Source organism: Kwoniella bestiolae, chromosome 4, assembly GCF_000512585.2.
Source record: "Kwoniella bestiolae CBS 10118 chromosome 4, complete sequence".
NCBI lineage: Eukaryota > Fungi > Basidiomycota > Tremellomycetes > Tremellales > Cryptococcaceae > Kwoniella > Kwoniella bestiolae.
Window position 1 is genome coordinate 120,986 of NC_089244.1, and position 17,361 is coordinate 138,346.

At 47.1% G+C, this 17,361-nt stretch overlaps 6 protein-coding genes across 6 annotated transcripts; 2 read left to right on the forward strand and 4 right to left on the reverse strand.

Annotated features, from left to right (window-relative positions):
• Positions 1-53: 53 nt before the first annotated feature.
• On the forward strand, positions 54-4,330 carry I302_105612 (uncharacterized protein; the record flags this gene model as incomplete). Its single annotated transcript, XM_065870120.1, has 8 exons — positions 54-486; positions 790-1,377; positions 1,441-1,511; positions 1,569-2,173; positions 2,241-2,477; positions 2,537-2,820; positions 2,922-3,485; positions 3,549-4,330. 8 exons carry the CDS (start codon positions 54-56, stop codon positions 4,328-4,330), a joined length of 3,564 nt encoding a protein of 1,187 aa, XP_065726192.1.
• A 331-nt stretch (positions 4,331-4,661) lies between these two features.
• On the reverse strand, positions 4,662-6,381 carry I302_105613 (uncharacterized protein; the record flags this gene model as incomplete). The annotated part of the gene is made up of 5 exons (XM_019191362.1): positions 4,662-4,866; positions 5,003-5,321; positions 5,456-5,739; positions 5,945-6,146; positions 6,309-6,381. 5 exons carry the CDS (start codon positions 6,379-6,381, stop codon positions 4,662-4,664), a joined length of 1,083 nt encoding a protein of 360 aa, XP_019045992.1.
• A 633-nt stretch (positions 6,382-7,014) lies between these two features.
• I302_105614 (uncharacterized protein) lies at positions 7,015-9,864 on the reverse strand (the record flags this gene model as incomplete). The annotated part of the gene is made up of 10 exons (XM_019191363.1): positions 7,015-7,068; positions 7,137-7,198; positions 7,280-7,424; positions 7,495-7,708; positions 7,882-8,151; positions 8,218-8,320; positions 8,388-8,733; positions 8,911-9,318; positions 9,607-9,786; positions 9,856-9,864. The coding sequence occupies 10 exons, from the start codon at positions 9,862-9,864 to the stop codon at positions 7,015-7,017; spliced, it is 1,791 nt and encodes a 596-aa protein (XP_019045993.1).
• A 409-nt stretch (positions 9,865-10,273) lies between these two features.
• Positions 10,274-13,584, forward strand: I302_105615 (uncharacterized protein; the record flags this gene model as incomplete). The annotated part of the gene is made up of 9 exons (XM_019191364.1): positions 10,274-10,372; positions 10,442-10,664; positions 10,736-10,843; positions 10,923-11,295; positions 11,384-11,787; positions 11,910-12,118; positions 12,199-12,367; positions 12,464-12,765; positions 12,865-13,584. The coding sequence occupies 9 exons, from the start codon at positions 10,274-10,276 to the stop codon at positions 13,582-13,584; spliced, it is 2,607 nt and encodes an 868-aa protein (XP_019045994.1).
• A 364-nt stretch (positions 13,585-13,948) lies between these two features.
• Positions 13,949-15,092, reverse strand: I302_105616 (uncharacterized protein; the record flags this gene model as incomplete). The annotated part of the gene is made up of 5 exons (XM_019191365.1): positions 13,949-14,088; positions 14,152-14,281; positions 14,414-14,510; positions 14,598-14,829; positions 14,978-15,092. The coding sequence occupies 5 exons, from the start codon at positions 15,090-15,092 to the stop codon at positions 13,949-13,951; spliced, it is 714 nt and encodes a 237-aa protein (XP_019045995.1).
• A 442-nt stretch (positions 15,093-15,534) lies between these two features.
• Positions 15,535-17,066, reverse strand: I302_105617 (uncharacterized protein; the record flags this gene model as incomplete). Its single annotated transcript, XM_065870121.1, has 6 exons — positions 15,535-15,770; positions 15,895-16,228; positions 16,319-16,408; positions 16,549-16,620; positions 16,703-16,844; positions 16,942-17,066. 6 exons carry the CDS (start codon positions 17,064-17,066, stop codon positions 15,535-15,537), a joined length of 999 nt encoding a protein of 332 aa, XP_065726193.1.
• Between the last annotated feature and the right edge of the window lie 295 nt (positions 17,067-17,361).

The following is a 17,361-nucleotide window of genomic DNA, read 5'->3' on the forward strand; positions in this document are numbered from 1 at the left end:
CTCTTCTTCCTCTTCTTCCATCTTAAGCAAGATATAGCATAAACAGAGTGGACATGCCTCCTCGTACACCTACGGGAACATCAGGCAGCAGCAGTAACACCAGTACCGCAATTGATTCGACCCTAAAACCCACATCAGGCCCAACATTGAAGAACCTCTTGAAATCAGCTGATATCCTACTCAAACCACCCACACCTCTATCCTCCAACCCTACCGACCTCATCCAACGACTCAAAGCATGTTCGAAATCCCTACCTAAAGAATGGAGAAAGGTCACTCCGGAATGGTGCAATGAAGATGAACAGGAACGACCGGGCGATCAGAATCAGAATGAACAGGATGAAGAGCTGAGGAAGAGGAGGAGAGATGAACTGGTGTTTGTCGTTGGTAAACGATGTTTTGCACTGATCAAGTCGATCCAGTTGATATTGGAAAAAGAGTTTTGGCCAAAGGAGACAAGAGGGATTGGAATGGATGAAAGAGATTGTACGTTCTCGATATCTACTCATCAATTATCTCGTCGTCAGAGAAAGAAAAAATCCAAACCTAAGAAATCAAAGAGGAGAGGGAGTCATTCGTCTTCTTCTGCTGTTACTTCACCTACAAATTACAAATACTCTTCAAATCCTATACCAAGCCCTCATCATGTTCATACTCATAGTCAGCATCATTCACACAAGAGACGCAACTCCTATTACTCCGTTGAGAGCCAATTCCCCATACCCAAATTATTCAAAAGCAAACGAAGACCCAGTGCTGATGCTAGATACTTCAACTCTCCCAAATCAGTCTTACTCGGTACAGCAGATTTACGATTGATACGTCTTATGTTATCACACACGACCTTCTCGTACCTCCTCCCACTCGCATCGCATTATGCCGAATCGTTACCCACCTTCCTACCCAAGACTGCAGAATCATTATCAGTAACTTTAGAATCGTTATTGAAATTGCTCAAGACGACCGTCCCACCCACTCCTGATGCTGGACCAAGCTCCAGAGCACCCACTCCTCCAACCACCATCACACAGACATTACTTTCTTCTCACCTTATACCGATCTTCCTCTCAACGCTCATCATAGCTTATACTCCATCAAAACCCTCTGAAACCTATGCGAATCTCAGATCGGAATTTATCAAGGCCTTGATGTCTCTTTCTCCCGGTCATGCGATATCTACACTTGTCAATGTCTTGAAGTTGTTAGTGCAGGGAAGTAAGGAGGGTGTAAAATCGAATGGATGGGTGAGGGTTTGGCCTAAATACCCTAAGGAAATTATAAATGGGTTATTGACTGCTCAGGTCAGACGACCGGGTGGTGTGAGGGGGTTGATGGAGAATGTCTTGGGGGAGACGGCTAAGACTGATGATGTAACTTGTGAGTGGATCTGTCCCTGGGCTGAAATACGCTTGGACGCTTGTGATTGATGTTATGATATAGCCATTGAAGGTCAAAGATTGGATCATATATTCAATGTGCTCATCCGAATACCCCGTCAAGTTACTCCTGAAGTGAGTTCGTCTCTTTCTGTGAGATCGAACATCATGATAACATTCGCTTTGTGCTAGATATACTACCCCTGGCTCCTCTCCGAACTATTCGCGATGATCCCCTTGACATCCCACTCGCACTTACCCGTAGCATACGTCAATACCGCATGCTACTGCATCCAAAGATTATGGGCCTCGAATAGACCTCTGATCGGCGATTGGCTGAAAAACAAATTGCACTCCCCTTGGTACCCTAAACTACCTAACTCTTTGCCTCAGAATAACGATAAAATAGTAGTTACCAGCTGGGAGGCAATTCAACGATCGGTACAGAACATGCGATTATTGTTATTGCATAATCCCTCTTCACACGAATTTGCCGATTTCCTCGTTGGTTCGATCTTGCCTCCGTTATTCTCCCTTCATACTTTCTTGAATCGTCATCAGGATCATCTACTTGTCAAGGTTAAGAAGGGCTCTGATGTGGAGATCAACTTGGAAGAAGGCGTTCAGTCTCTCTTGGTCAGTTGGGGTAAAGCTGTTGATGAGGTGGCGGGAGTGAAGGGGATTTGGTCGATTGCTGAGAGCGGGAGAGGGTGGGGAGGGAAAGAAAGTATTGAGGGAGATGGGGTGGATTTGCATTGGGAGAAAGAAGGAGAAGGAGTCAAGTTGGTAGTCTCCCGGTGAGTGACACTGGTTGACTGAGCACTGCGGCAATCCATGATGCTGACTGCAATTCTGATTTCGCAGTGACAAAGCCAAAACCTCCCAAGACGATATCACCCTACCCTCCATCAGCTCAATGCAATCGTCCAACGAAGATTCTCTTGCGCAGTTCCTCGCTAGACAAATCATCTCCCCCGACCCCCAGTTGCTCTGTCAATTGATAGAATCCCTCGATAGACCGGACATAGCCAGTGAAGTGATCCTGAAAGCGTTAGATTCATGGAGGATCAAGTTGGCTACGGAGATTGAACCTTCTTTGGAGTAAGCTTACCTTGATCGCTCTTATGCAAATCTAACTAGCTAACATATGGTTCATGTAGATCACTGAGCAATTTGCAACTCACCATCCAGATGATGGAGAAGCTCGGTTCACAGCTTTTCACTCGACCGTCTCAGGTGCTGGGCTTTGTAGAGAGGGTGTTGCACGATCAGGTGCAATCTCTCGACGGAGGGGACGAAAAAGCTGAAGTAGAGGATGAGAAACCATTCATAGAGGAGGTGAATGACGGGCATGCTGGGGATAAAGGTTTGAATGATGATGTTGCGCCGGATGGCAAGAGGGGGTTGATCGAGGTGGCTTGTCAATTGCTTGCTTCGCTTGAGGGTGAGTCGATCTCTCCTTCGCGTCAACCACACACACACATATATATGATTGCAACCCTCGCATTATTATGGTATATTGCTGACATTACGTGACGATGACAGGCGAGGGTCAACTCAAAGAAGATCTCCCAATCCTACAGCCTATACTCTCCCACTTGAACGTCCTATCTCACCGATCGCCCTCCGTCTCGATCCGCAATGCAGCTCGCGAAGCACAGCTCCTCCTCTCACAACAGCACTTTCCCGATCACGACCCGCTCGTAGGTCCTCAGCAAGCCTCACGAGAAACATATCAAAAAGCTATAACTCTCATCAAGGACGATACTCTTCCAGTCAAAGCTCACGGTCTGACGATGTTGAAAGATCTTGTTTTCTCTGTCGGATTCGACACAGCACTGGTACCTAATATACTTGGAATTTATCTGGAACAACTGGACGATAAGGATTCGTTCATCTACCTGTCTGCTATCAAGGGGCTGAGCGGGATGGTAGATGCATTGGGGAAAGATGTATTTGTCCCTCTTATAGGGAAATACACGGGTGAGATAGAAGCGTTAGAGCGTAATGAGAAGAAGGGAGATGAAGGGACGATCGAAAGAGTCCTGAGACTTGCTGAAGCCATAGATCAGGTGGCGGAAAGGACTGGAGATGCTTTAGGAGGATACGGTAAGTCTGCTGCCATACTCGAGGTAAAACGACAGCTGATCTCGCCTTTCTTATGGGTGACAGCCAACGAGATCGTTCCTCCTCTGATGTCAATTTATCCATTATCATCCCTTCCCACCGTGATCCGAAGTTCGGCTCTATCCATCTTATCGACTTGCGCAAGAGTATCTCCATTCACCATCCTCCCCTGGGCAAATGACTTGGCGCAAGGTACCCTCGACTTAATCCAGGTCGAATCGGTCGTTTCGTCGCCTTTCAAATCTGATAATATACAACCTCAACCTCAACCTCAAGAAGAAGAACGTAATCCTCAAATGCAGTGGGGTAAATCGGAATTCGTCCAATTGGTAGATGATGATCCACTCCCCACCCATGAAGAATCAACACCATCATCTGAAAAACCCAGTAATCCTCGTATAGTAGATGAGGAACCTACCCTAAAAGAAGATGGGAAACATCCAACCCTCCGAAGAGCAGCTTTGAGCGTATTCAACTGGTGTGTCAGAGTGGTACTTTTCGTGAGATTTATGGATACTGCTCAATCTCAAGATCATGAGGAACAGAGTGATATAAAACTACAAGTACCGTTGAAGGAGAGTATCAAGATTACTCCACTTTCCAATGAGGGGGAGAGAGAAGATCAAGTATTTTCGGATCAGTTCGTGCAACGGGCGTTGGATATACTAGGGTATGTGCAGATGAGAGATGATGACGAGGTTGTTAGACAGCATGCGGAGAGTGCTTTGAGGGATTTGAAGTTGTTGAGGAATCGTGGGGTTGAGTTTGAAGATGGTGGATTAGGTTTGGAGGGGTTGAAAGGGTTGGAAAGTTTGAGGATTGCTTAGTTCATGTTTAGTAAGGTCAGATACCCTGCATATATAGTTTGAGTGTTCATGTTCATGTTCGTGTTATGACGAGACGTTAGGCTATGACTATGCACAATATGATGGATGCTTCGCTGTTCAATGCTTGTTTTTGCTCTTGCTCTCTCTCCCTCAGTCGAAGAGTCATGGTACCTCACTTGACGTGCAGTATGCTGGAGAATGGAGACATGCAGGACAGCTATCATGAGCATGAGCATGAGCCGAAGAATATTCTGATTTCAAATTGCATATTACCCAACGCTATAGAACAATTCGTCGATCACTTCTTTCTACCTTTAACTTGGTGGACAAGTTACGCGACCTTCCCACCCAACTCCTCCTCGATGAAATCCTGTACCGCCCCCTCATACCCCGTCTTGGGATCATCCACCTCGAACCCTAACTTCAGAGCATCGGTATTATCGAACGCGCCGGCCCAGGTATCGCAGATCTTGATGACTGCTGGGTCTTTCTTGAATTTGATGAGCTTGAGTTTATCTTGACCGCCGTATTTGAGTCTGTCGTCGAAATTATCAGCATATACACATCAATCAATTGCAGAGTAAAGACAAATGATCGATGAGCAAGACCATCCATTTGGTGTGAGGATATTGTACTCAGCTGGTTGGGAGAGAGAGACAGAGGCAAACTCACAAAGTCTCTATAATCTGCCTCGGGGTAATCTGGATCCCCGGTAAATTCACTATCCTCTCCTGACTCACACCTTTCAGATCTCCCTCATCCAACACCGCCGCCCACAAAATATTCCTTATAACAGTTTTGGTCCTGCCCACCCAGGTGAGGTAATAATCCAGTGCTGGGTCTTCGAGGGAGTCGGCAATGGGACAAGGCGATTCCTGGCCTTGGAGGGGTTCTCGGATCATCCCTGAGATGTAGGATGATGCGGCGCTTGAGGGTGCTCCTGGGCGGACGGTTACTGTTACGAGACGGACTGTACGGGTGTCGAGGTAGCCTAGAGAAGTGGGATGGGTTAGCATCAGTCTGACATTCCCTTGTATCTCACAAGATACAAACCCGAGTATATGATCAGGGGAGAGGAGGGAAGATTTAGAAAGAAAACCGAGAAGAGATAAAAGAGTGACTAACCCTTCCTACCATAATCATAAACAATCATCTCCACACAATGCTTCTGTACCCCATAACTCGATTCAGGAACTACAGGTTTTGTTTTCGGATCGACGACCGACTGAGGGGTGACTGCTCCGTACACCGCCAGAGAAGAGGCGAACACGTATATCGGTCTAGGATGATCCTTAGGGAAGGTCGCTTCGGCGTGTTTGTGTGCTGCGTCCAGGAGGGCTCGGTGCGAGTCGATGTTGACGGAGTAACCTAGGGGGAAGTTGGCTTCGGATCCGCCGGACATTATACCGCTGTGGTGGGTGGGTAGGTGGGACCAGATCACATGGGAAATGAAGTGTTCGATATGATGGTAGTTGTCATTCCGAATTGAAGTTTTGATAGCAAGTAAGAGTGAGAGTGAGAAGAGATCAGAGGTAAGCTTGCCAATCGACCTTAAATTAATGCCACAGCCTATCCCCTATATTCAATCAAACCAAGATCCAAACACCGACTCACTGCAATGCAAACACCCCACCAACCTTCTCGCCCTCAAAGACACCCTTCAACTCCTCAGGTTTCCCCAAATCAGCCTTAACATTCCTCAATCGCTTCGCGTCGGTGATCCCGTGGTTGGGGGGTTCGATGATGTCCGTGGCGATTATTCGGAGATTGGGGTACAGTTTGAGTAAGAGGAGGACGAGCTTTTGGCCGACGAAGCCTTGGTAAAGTGAGGGTTAGCACGATCAAGGGAGATGCAAATGCAAGACTGCGGATGGGACATTAGAGCGGCTGGAGGCGGTGGTTGGTAGTGGAAAAGGAGACGGACGATAGTGAATGAAGGGATGGTGGGTATAGAACAGTGGAAATGAGGAAGACTCACCTCCCGCTCCTGTTACCAGGACAGTCTCGACGAAGGAAGGTAATTTCAGTGCTTCGTAAGTAGGTGCTGACATCTCGCTTGTACTCTTCACAAATATATGGGTAAATAAATTCTAATGTAAAATGTTCAAACTGAAGAATAAGATGAGTGTGAGAACTGAACAGGTGGATATCTCGTTGCGTTATATATACGAAATGGAAATTCGGAAGCAGGAACTTTCGAACTGCTCCAAATCAGCTGATTCATTATATACATATGTTGCCTCACAACACTATCACAGACCCATGATTCAACTCTTCGCGACCTGAATACGTCTCCATATTCACGATTATGAGCGCTGTAATGCATATTCTGTTCTTCGAATTGGCTATCTTTCTCGCATCGTTGGCTATTTTCACCATCTAGTTGGTCATATCGGGTCGAACGAGATACCCGAGATAGCGTGATACTCCCTTTGATCCGGAATCACGGTCCGATCTTGTGCCGGGCCGTGCTAGTCGACCTATTCACTCAAGCAGGGGGAATTACGCTCAAGAAGGTATGTTGGGCTTGCCATTCATTGGTAGGACAAATAGATCGTGTGCATTTTTGAGTAATAGCCAGATTGATACGAACATCTCATACACATGTAAATATCTTCTTCTGCTCCTCCCGCACAACTTAGTCCCTTACACCTGTCTATCTCATCTCGCGAGCATATTTCCGCTTATCGGGTTCGGATGATACCAGCGTTGATAAGTTTCTGGATCTTTTGAGCGATCTATTCGCACGAGCGTTATCACAGTCAGCTTCGTCGCCATAAACTCAAGTCTAGCTGGCTACACTCACCATAGGGTTCTTCATGTGATCTTGTAATGCCTTGGGATTCTGTTGAGCGTCAGAGAGGATTTCTAAATACAGTTCATATCAAACATCAGCTCTCGTCTAATGCCGAAGGCGCACGAGTTTAGTCTCAAGACAACTGTACTCACGCCTCATGATTGGATCACTCATGATCTCCTGAACAGCTGGATCTCGCATAGCTCGCTCATAAGTCTGCTCGTCAGTCTCGGTAGATCGTTGAGATTGGATCTGTTGGAGGATTCGAGTCAAGTTGGTCTCGAGTTCACGGGTGTGCTGTGGAACGAATATCATCATGAGCCTATTGGCTGACTGACAACCCCATTTTTTGTGTGAGCTCGCTCACCTTCTTCTCGGTATCGGCCTCGGTAGCTTGTTGTAGAGTTTCCAAAGCACTGTTGAACTCCTTCATGGCTTCTTGTACTAAAGCCTTTCTGATGTAAGCCTTAATGAAAGTAGCATCAATCTTGATAGCTTGTTCGGCATCTTTGAGGGCTTCAGGAAGAGCCATGAGTTTCTGATAACATGACGCTCGGTTGTTGTATGCTCTTGGGTCGGTGCTGCAGGAACACGGATTGATCAGCAGAGGGACGGAAAAGATGAATTGGTAAAGGAAGCAGAGGGTCGATCAGTTCGAAGAAGCTGATCATGACATGAATGATCTGTGAAATACACAGGATGCGGCCCGAAGGATTGACCATACGCGTAATTGCAAAGCAGACAATCGACTCACGGTAACCTCTTAGTAGCCTCCGTGTAATGCTTAACCGCTCCCGCATAATCCCCAGCCTTGAACGCCTCGTTACCCTCCGCTCGAGCAGTCTCAGCCAACTCAGGGTTGATGTAAGCTTGCTTATCATTCTCAGCCTTGGCCTTCTCAGCTTCTCGAAGTTTCGTGAGGATATCAGGTGTTCGATGTTCAGTGAGGGATTTGGAGTAGAACTTGATGGCGTTGGTTAGGTCGTTGAGCTTGTTGTACGCTGAACCGATACGTCCGTATGCCCTGTACCACAGACGGATGTCAGCTTAATACTCATCATTTCTGGTCAATAATAGATGGTAAGCTTACTTGGCGAACACCTTGTAGTCTGCTCTCAAGTCTCGTCCTTCCTCGACTGCCTTTTCACATGTATCGATACATTTCTCGTATTCCCCTTTCTCGAAGTAGACAGCTAAGTAGCAGATCAATATCAGCTTGGATCACGCATGCTTTGGATGTAGCAAGGAAGCTGAACATACCAGACAGATTGGTGAGGAACGTTACATCCTTGGGGTACACTTCCCAAGCTTTCGAGTACAGCTCAATAGCTTCGTCGAATTTCCTAGCTTTGTAAGATGCATTTCCCTTGGTCTTCAACTCAGCAGCTTCCTTCTGAGCAGCGGCGTCTGAACTGTCTTCTTCTTCGACTTCCATAGGTTCCTCCTTGGCAGGAGCAGGAGTAGGAGCAGGTTTGGGTTCGGGCTTCTTCTCGGCTGCTGGAGGAGGGGTTGGTTTAGAGGAAGATGCTTCGGGTTGTTGAGATGATGGGAAGGGTTGCATTCCTGGTGGCATCTCGTTGCTTCCTTCGGGTCGTTCCATTGCGTCCTGTGGTGGGGGTGTGAGCTGGTCATTCGATGTAAAAAGGTGTAATGTAGAATGGGGAAAGGGTGAATTGAAAGAATCAAGAAGCTAGAAGAAATCTGTTTGAAAATAGAATCGCATCTGCGACGCAGCGAAAAAAGAAATCATACATAAAACGATACTAGTATACGTCCAACTCACCAGATCAATACCCATCATAACACCCAAAACAGTCAACATCCTCGGATCACCCATCATCGCACCCATATCCTTACCCCCCGAAGCCTGTAACCTCATCACGGACGTCCTGAAACTTGGGTCTTTCATAAATTCTTTTGTTTTCGGGTGGTTCTCCAACTTCGATACCATAGATGGGTCGCTAAATATTTTACCTAATCCCATGTCTCCTCCTGGACCCAATGGGGATTGTGAATCCTGGTCCATTGCTCGTTTGACATCTGCCAAACCTTTCTTGAGGATATCGGAGGAAGGGTCGACCTGGAGTCCTTCTTCGTAGGCCATCACTGCTTCTGGGTATTGGCGGAGACCGTGGAGGGCTGCTCCTTTTCTGGCGTATCCTTTTGAGAAGGAGGAGGAGAGTTGGATGCACTGGGTGGAAAGGAGGGTTAGCGAGGTCATAATGGAAGAGAGGAGGCAGGCGGGAGGGAGTGGAATATGTTGGTAGATGGTGGGAAGTTAGCGGTATGGGATAAGGGTTACCAATATACCGTATAAGATATACAGTACATTGGTATAGTTTATACTACTATATATTATAGTAGTATCCCCCCATCCCACCCCTAGCTACCGGACTAAAGTCATAACCGTCCCCCATCCCACCCCAGTCTGCCAGCTAAAGCAAGAATGCAGCTGCCACTATAATACAAATGAACCCACCTTCTCTGCATCTTCCAACGCCCCTTGCCAATCCCTTTGCCCTGCTTTACTTGCTGATCTATTACTATACAACACATGATTCCCTCCATCTATCTCTATAGCATCTGAATATAATTTAGCTGCTGTCGTATAATCCTTAGCTGCGAACGCCTTGTTGGCTTCTGCTTTGATTGCGTTTGCCTGGTGATTGTGATGGATGGTATCAGCACATTTCCGGTAGTAGTGATTCCTAGCTCAGAATAAGCTTACGTCTGACATTGTTGGCTGATCTCTCTGCTCTTGCGACTGTTGGGTAGCTTGATGAGATAGAAGAGTATGAAGATGATGTATGGATGTGATGTGAATGTATCTCATGGATATCATTCATCTATCTCTTCCCTCACTCTACCACTTTGTCGAACAGTCCAGAAACCACCTCCACCGCATACAAACCATGCCCTCTTGGCGGGAGTATCCTTATCACTTTGCATTGGAAAAGATATATCCACGTCACTTGTGGAATGGCGCGACTCTACGCGTCCTCCCTGAATTTCTACTCTGTCTCTACTCTTTTACGCGTTTCCTTCAACTTCATCCTCATCCTTCATCATCTATCTTATCAACCCATCTATATATCCCATCTTCACCTATCCTCTATACACCCTACTCATCAGAAAGACATCCCACAATGGCAGACCTACCAAGCACTCAAGACCTCATGCCAGTCCTCGCAGACGACCTCATGCGAGATAGGGCAAGGCAGTTTGTAGAATTCCTAGATGATGATGTGCGTTCACTCAATCCCAACTCCGCTACTTTGCCTCTCAGCTAATACTTCATGCTATCGTCATCGTAGACACAAGCAAATTACAACTACCGAGAATCCATCAAGCGGATGTTGGATCTGGAGCAGGTCCGATTGATAGTGAACCTTGACGATTTAAGGGACTATGAACGGACCTACGCGGATGGATTGCTCTTACAACCTACGCAGTATCTTCCTGCGCTGGATGCTGCGTTGATGCAATTGGTGCAGAGTTTGCATGATCCGACCAAACATAAGATAACGGGGAATGAGTGTGGGTGTAATGTCTTGTCGGCTAACAACTTCCAGGAGAGCGCGCAAGCTGATTTGTTGGGAGACGGGTAGACTACGTCGGTTTGAGAGGTTCATTCGGTCAGCAACATTGTAATCCCCGTACGCTCAGGAGTCACCAGATCGGGAAGATGGTCAGTCTAGAAGGTATCGTAACAAGGTGTAAGCTATCCATCCACTATGTCTCGATAGTATCCATCATCTAGGTATTCATAACTGACGGAATATGCACTGTGCTCAGGCTCATTGGTCCGACCCAAAATGCTCAAATCCATCCACTTCTGCCCCCCAACCGGTAAATTCCACTCTCGATCGTACCACGACGCCACCATCATCGCCCCCTCCTCAACGATGACGGGATCCACAACAGTGATACCCCAAGATGACGGGGAGGGTCACCCCCTATTGATGGAATATGGATTATCGACTTTCAGGGATCATCAGACGATCAGTATACAGGAGATGCCTGAACGTGCGCCTGCTGGTCAGTTGCCTAGAAGTGTGGAAGTGGTTTTGGCGGACGATCTGGTGGATTGCTGTAAGCCTGGTGATAGGATACAACTTGTGGGGGTTTACAAGTCCTCTGGTGGTGGGGCTGGTGCGAGGGGATTCCAGTAAGGATCCACCTCTCATTTTTACAAATGCGAATAAATCGATCTCAAGGCACATAGGAGTCAAGCTGACCATTGCTCATACTCCTAGAACCTCAATCATCTCAAACAACATCATCCTCCTCTCCTCGAAACAAGGCGGCGGTATCGCCCAAACTCCTCTGACCGATACGGATATCCGAAATATCAACAAGCTCTCGAAACGTAAAAACATCTTCGAGCTTCTTTCCCAATCCCTGGCTCCATCAATCTACGGATCAGACTACATCAAGTCTGCAGTACTCTTATTGCTTTTAGGTGGAGAGGAAAAGAACCTAAAGAATGGTGCGCATATCAGAGGAGATATCAATATCTTGATGGTTGGTGATCCCTCGACGGCGAAATCTCAGATGCTTCGATTTGTCCTGAACACCGCTCCATTGGCTATTGCTACGACTGGTAGAGGGTCTTCTGGAGTGGGTCTGACGGCGGCTGTCACTACTGACAAAGATACTGGTGGGTTGTGTTTCTTTAATCTGATATGATAAGGTATCAAAGAAGATAGCATTAGGATGGCTTCGGTCTGATTCGATCCGAAGAGGAGGGAGGACCAAAGCTGATTGTCTGGGCTCAACTAGGCGAAAGACGTCTCGAAGCCGGTGCGATGGTCTTGGCCGATCGAGGGGTAGTGTGTATCGATGAATTTGATAAGATGTCGGATGTCGATAGAGTAGCGATCCACGAAGTCATGGAACAGCAGACGGTGACCATTGCCAAGGCTGGTATTCATACTTCTCTCAATGCCAGATGTAGTGTTGTTGCTGCTGCGAATCCGATCTATGGACAGGTGAGTCGGTGTGTCACATCAGAACAGATAATTGTGTCCATGGAAAATTGCGGCTGATATTTTGATGTTGGATTGATTAGTACGACGTCCACAAGGATCCTCATCGAAATATCGCATTGCCCGATTCGTTGCTTTCTCGTTTCGATTTGCTGTTCGTAGTCACGGACGATACGGATGAGCAGAGGGACAGGATGATTTCAGAACATGTTTTGAGGATGCATAGGTACCTTCAGCCGGGAGTTGAGGAGGGTGAGTAACTTTTCTTCACTATGTCACTGATCAGTCATGAAGACAATCAAATGGACACGAGAAATTGGGACTGACATCTGCTGTTTGACGGTACAGGCGCCCCAGCAATCGAGAACATCTCTCAAAACCTAGATGTAGGAGGGGACGAAGCGGAATCACGAATAACGGAAACACCCGTCTTTGAAAAGTTCAACCCCCTCTTACATGGTGGAGTGACCACTTCGTCAGGACGAGGAGCCAACAAGAAGAAGGAAGTTTTGAGCATCGCGTTCGTCAAGAAGTATATCCAGTATTCGAAATCGCGTTGTCATCCGACGTTGACCAAGGGGGCGGCGGATTGGATAGTTAGTGTTTATAGTGCTTTGAGGAACGATGATCTTGCAGGAAACCAGAAGAGGGTGAGTGATCTGTTTTTGGTTTGAGTGGAGGTATAACGATGGCAAAGTATAGAACAAACCTCTGACTCTTATGCTGATTCATTTCTTCACCTTACTTAGACATCCCCTCTTACAGCTCGTACACTCGAAACCCTCATTCGTCTCTCCACTGCTCACGCCAAAGCTCGACTCTCCTCCACCGTAGACGAGCGAGACGCAATGGCAGCAGAGGAGATCCTCCGATTCGCTCTGTTCAAAGAAGTCCTCAAACCCGAACGACGAAAACGACGAAAGCTCAATGCGGGTGTATCGGTCGATGAGTCGGATGAAGAAGAGGACCAAGAAGAAGGTGAAGAGAAAGTTACCACTGGAGTTACAGAATCTCAACGAGAAAGGGCAAGAGAGAAGAACAGGAGGATGGAAGGTGGTCCACCACTTAGGGGAACCCCCACACCCAGAACACCTAGAGCTACTAGGTCTACCACCGGTGCTGCTGCTGCTGGTGCTGGGGAAGATGAAGAAGATGATGTAGATATGGGCGAGGCAGAAGCTTCTTTGGGTCTTGCTCCCCCCGACCAGGAACCAGAGGTGGGAATGGAAGAGACAGACGCAGAGATCAACCCTGCCCGATTGGACTTGTTCAGAAATCGATTATCCACAATCTTCGAAGATCAGCTCGATGCGGATGGGATGATTGATTTGAGCGACTTGGTACCCAAGATTAACGAGGGTTTGGGGACGGAAGAGATGTTTGGGAATAGGGAGGCTAGGACGGCGGTGCAGAAGATGAATGATGGGAATGAGATTATGTTTGCGGATGGGACGGTTTATAAGGTTTAGTCTTATTCTCAGTCTTAGTCTTAGGGTATTAGGAGCTGGGTTTGTCTTTCATATTGGTTACAATTTGGATATGGAGAATGAATTTGTATTGTACTTTACATCGTATTGAATTATTTGGCATGAATGCTTCTGAGTCTTACTCCAAACCTAACTTACATACAAAGTATGATAAGACCACATAGGGTTCAACGGCAGACCAGAAGGGTGACCAAGGCTGTGCGAACACTGCTGTCTTCGTATCCAGTCTGACTCTAACTTAGACAGCGATAATTCATAAATCCATTTCATACTATTATCAACCTCATTACAAACTTTCCAAATTGTATCATGCTCTCCTGCATCTACCTATCTATCATATATCCACTCACTTGTATTGCGACATGTCCAACTCGAATTTCCCAGTGGGAGGATCCAACTTCTTCAGTATCTTTGCTGGCGTTCCTCCAATCACACAGTAATCTGGGAAATCCCCTCGCACGAATGATCCAGACGCGATGGTCACTCCTATGTATATCATCAAAGTCAAAGTCAGAAAAGGATTGATCGCATTCGTGAGGGTCGACTCACCTTTACCGATCTTGCATGGACCGCAAATAACCACATTCCCGCCTATCCAGCTGTCCTCCCCTATCGTCACGGGGTAGGCACGCTCGTAGCCTGCTTGTCTTTCGTCGAGCTCGGTCGAGTGGGTTGCGGCCTGTGTACACCTATCAGTCTCAACAGTGCTTCTCAAGTGAGATTCAGGTAGGGTAGGGTACGGGAAATAAAAGCTAACGGAACAAAGAAAGTTTTGATTGATTTGAGAGAGATGGGTAGTATTCATACTCACATAGATATGTACGCCTGGACCACATAGGATCCTAGCTCCGAAAGTCACTTTGGCACAGTCCAATACAGTCAAATTGAAATTCGCGTAGAATGCGCCTCTAGATGTGAAACGATATCAGCGACGACACGACAAGACACTCTTGTCCGTTGGAGTGGATCTGGTAGATTGGTGATATTTGACCCACTCAAACACAATGTTATCTCCGTAATCACAATAAAAAGGAGGTTCAATCTCCACACTCTTCTCCTTAAACTCCTCCAAACTCAGTCCAAAAAGATCTGCTAGATGTTTACGTCGTTCGTCCGGACCAAAATAATCTAATCCCTCTTCTGGCCATGGGTATTGGTTGTATTTCTGAATCAGACGACGAGCGCGGAGTCGCTCTTCCAAGAGGGTAGGATCCTTCATTGCTTGGTCTGTGTTACCCTGGAGTGTTAGCTCTATGCCTCGTTGGTATTATCTCTTCAATGGGTCAGAGGGAGCGCGAGCGAGTGGGCAGTGACTGTGTTCTGTGTTCCATTTTCCATTTTACTCGTTACTCGTGCTTGTGGAGCAATCACGTACATGGGATCCCCCTTTCCATCTTCTGTCGCTCTGTCAATTCCTCTGCGTCATTCGCTTTATCCACTTGAGCGGGTGGGAGACCCTTCTCGAATCCTTCTTGAGTTGGTCCTGACATGTTGGGGGCGTTTGCTTACTGCTTCCTTCACTGGGGTGGACTGGCAAGTAGAAAATGGAAATGGATATTGTAGCTCTGTGCAAAGTATATATATATACACATGTACCCATCTACATGTTATGGAGTAGCTCATCTATGACGCTTCATCCCTTACCGTGCTCATGTGATATGATCGTCCGGATGAACTGTTAAACAGTCAAGGTCAATCACCGGCGGATCAACCTCGGATCAACACTGCAAGGTGTAGGAAAGTCAAGTGATACATTTACAAATATACTCGTACATTGTATTCACAACATATACAAGAATAACATGACAGAGAGAGTCAGGTAATTTGAGCACCGTGCGACTCGACCACCTACTGGGTCGCTGACCAATGATTGAAAATTGTCGAGATCTCATACTCTTTGCAAACCTTTCTCCAAAGATGATACCATCCACCCTACGCTGCCCACCCCACCCAATCCCTCACCATCCTCTCCCCGCAGCCACCTTCCCCGCCCAGATTCATGTGCTCTCCTGGACAATGCTCCAACTTCAATCCACCCTTGGAGTCTAACGATCTCAACCCAATCCAATCTCCCGTATACATTGGTTGTTCATCCATGGGTATTATGAGTGTTTTATTGGACGGAGAGTAGGTTGCGAAATGTGCTGATTGGGCTGGGGAGACGGTTCCTGCAAATTCAATGGAGATTAGCAATGCACCACAGAAATATAAACTCTTCACGGCAAGAAAGGGATAATAGACAGAGAAGAGTTCTCGGGGGATATATGATAGAGAGTTCGAAGGTACTCTCACGATCCTGATCAAACATAACCGCAACAAAATTCTCCAACCCATACACACCCTTTCCACTCCCGTTCTTTCCCTTCTCTTCATCCTCCTCACCCCCATTCCCTTGGCCATCCCCTCCCAAACCTTTCTCGCCATTCAAATCCCTGATAAAGCTATTGACCTCCCAGAACTCGTCTAATCGCTCTGTATCCCTGAAATAGGCAGCCTGGACTATATGGGTCTGGGCATAGGGAGTATATATCCCTGCTCGGGCTGCTCGGGCTGCGAGGAGACATGAGAGTGTCGGTGGAGTTGGACAGGGGATTAGGGCGGAGATGCCAAAATGGGGTGTGCCGAACTGATAACGATTATCATTAGTGTACGTTTCGATATGGGGTACTGAATGATCAGGTACAGGTGCAGGTGCGGGTGCAGGACAGAAACTCACGGTGATGAGGTTATTCATAGGTGGACCATCACAGTATTGAGCGTAGAATCGCAAGAACAGGCCACCTTGGGAGAAACCCATTCCATCGAACTGGGGGATATGGTGTTTTCGATCAGCTTCAACCCATCTTTTGGTACAGCAGGTTACTACTGAAGCTCGCGTTGCGGATTGTAAAGCGCGATGATGATGATAGGAGGACTTGGGTAGCAAAATTATGGACTTCCACTCACACCACCCTCCAGCTCAGGTATCGAAGCTATCTGCTCGCACCCTTCCCATCCTTGATCTTCTGCGTTCCCCCACTACAACAATCACACGAACTCAGCTCACAGAATATCGCAGAAACCAGCGTAGCTGAAGTAGTATGGGAGTACAACAACTCACAAATCCAGCTCGTCGCTCATCGTCTAGACTCCCACCCTCGGGTATCTGAACGGAATGCACGAATATACCAGGATGGATCGACTTGATATCCTCGATGAATGATGATATACCTGATGAGAGTGCTGTGTCACCTAGACCGTGCCTGTGTAGGGCGTATGGATATCAGCATGGATCGTACATGCTTCCATGCAGCTTGAGAGGACAGCATTGATGCGAGTTGAGAAGGGAGATGGACATACCATATCACTAGAGGTCTGGGTTTCTTCGACTCGAGTACAAGCTGATCATTGGAAGTGGGGGCTGCTAGTACTGCTGCTATGCTGAGTATTGCCGCGGCCAGACTAAATAGCTTTATCGGCACCATCTTGACTGGACTTTAGCTGTATGATAGTCGATGGTGAATAGGTGGATGGTAAATTGAATCATCAGCAGTCTCAAACGTTCATCCATCTATCCCATCTGTGAGTAGGTGAGATGGGGTCCCCATAAACAATCCTCTGATCCGAGTGTACAAGTGCCACATTGCCACCCAAGCTATATTTCCGCCCCTCCTCTAATCTCGGCTCGGCCTCCGTGCTGTACTCCGTTCACTCACTCACATCCACAACCACGAAATGATATGATTATTTGACCACTCGTACACTCATATAGATGGTGTC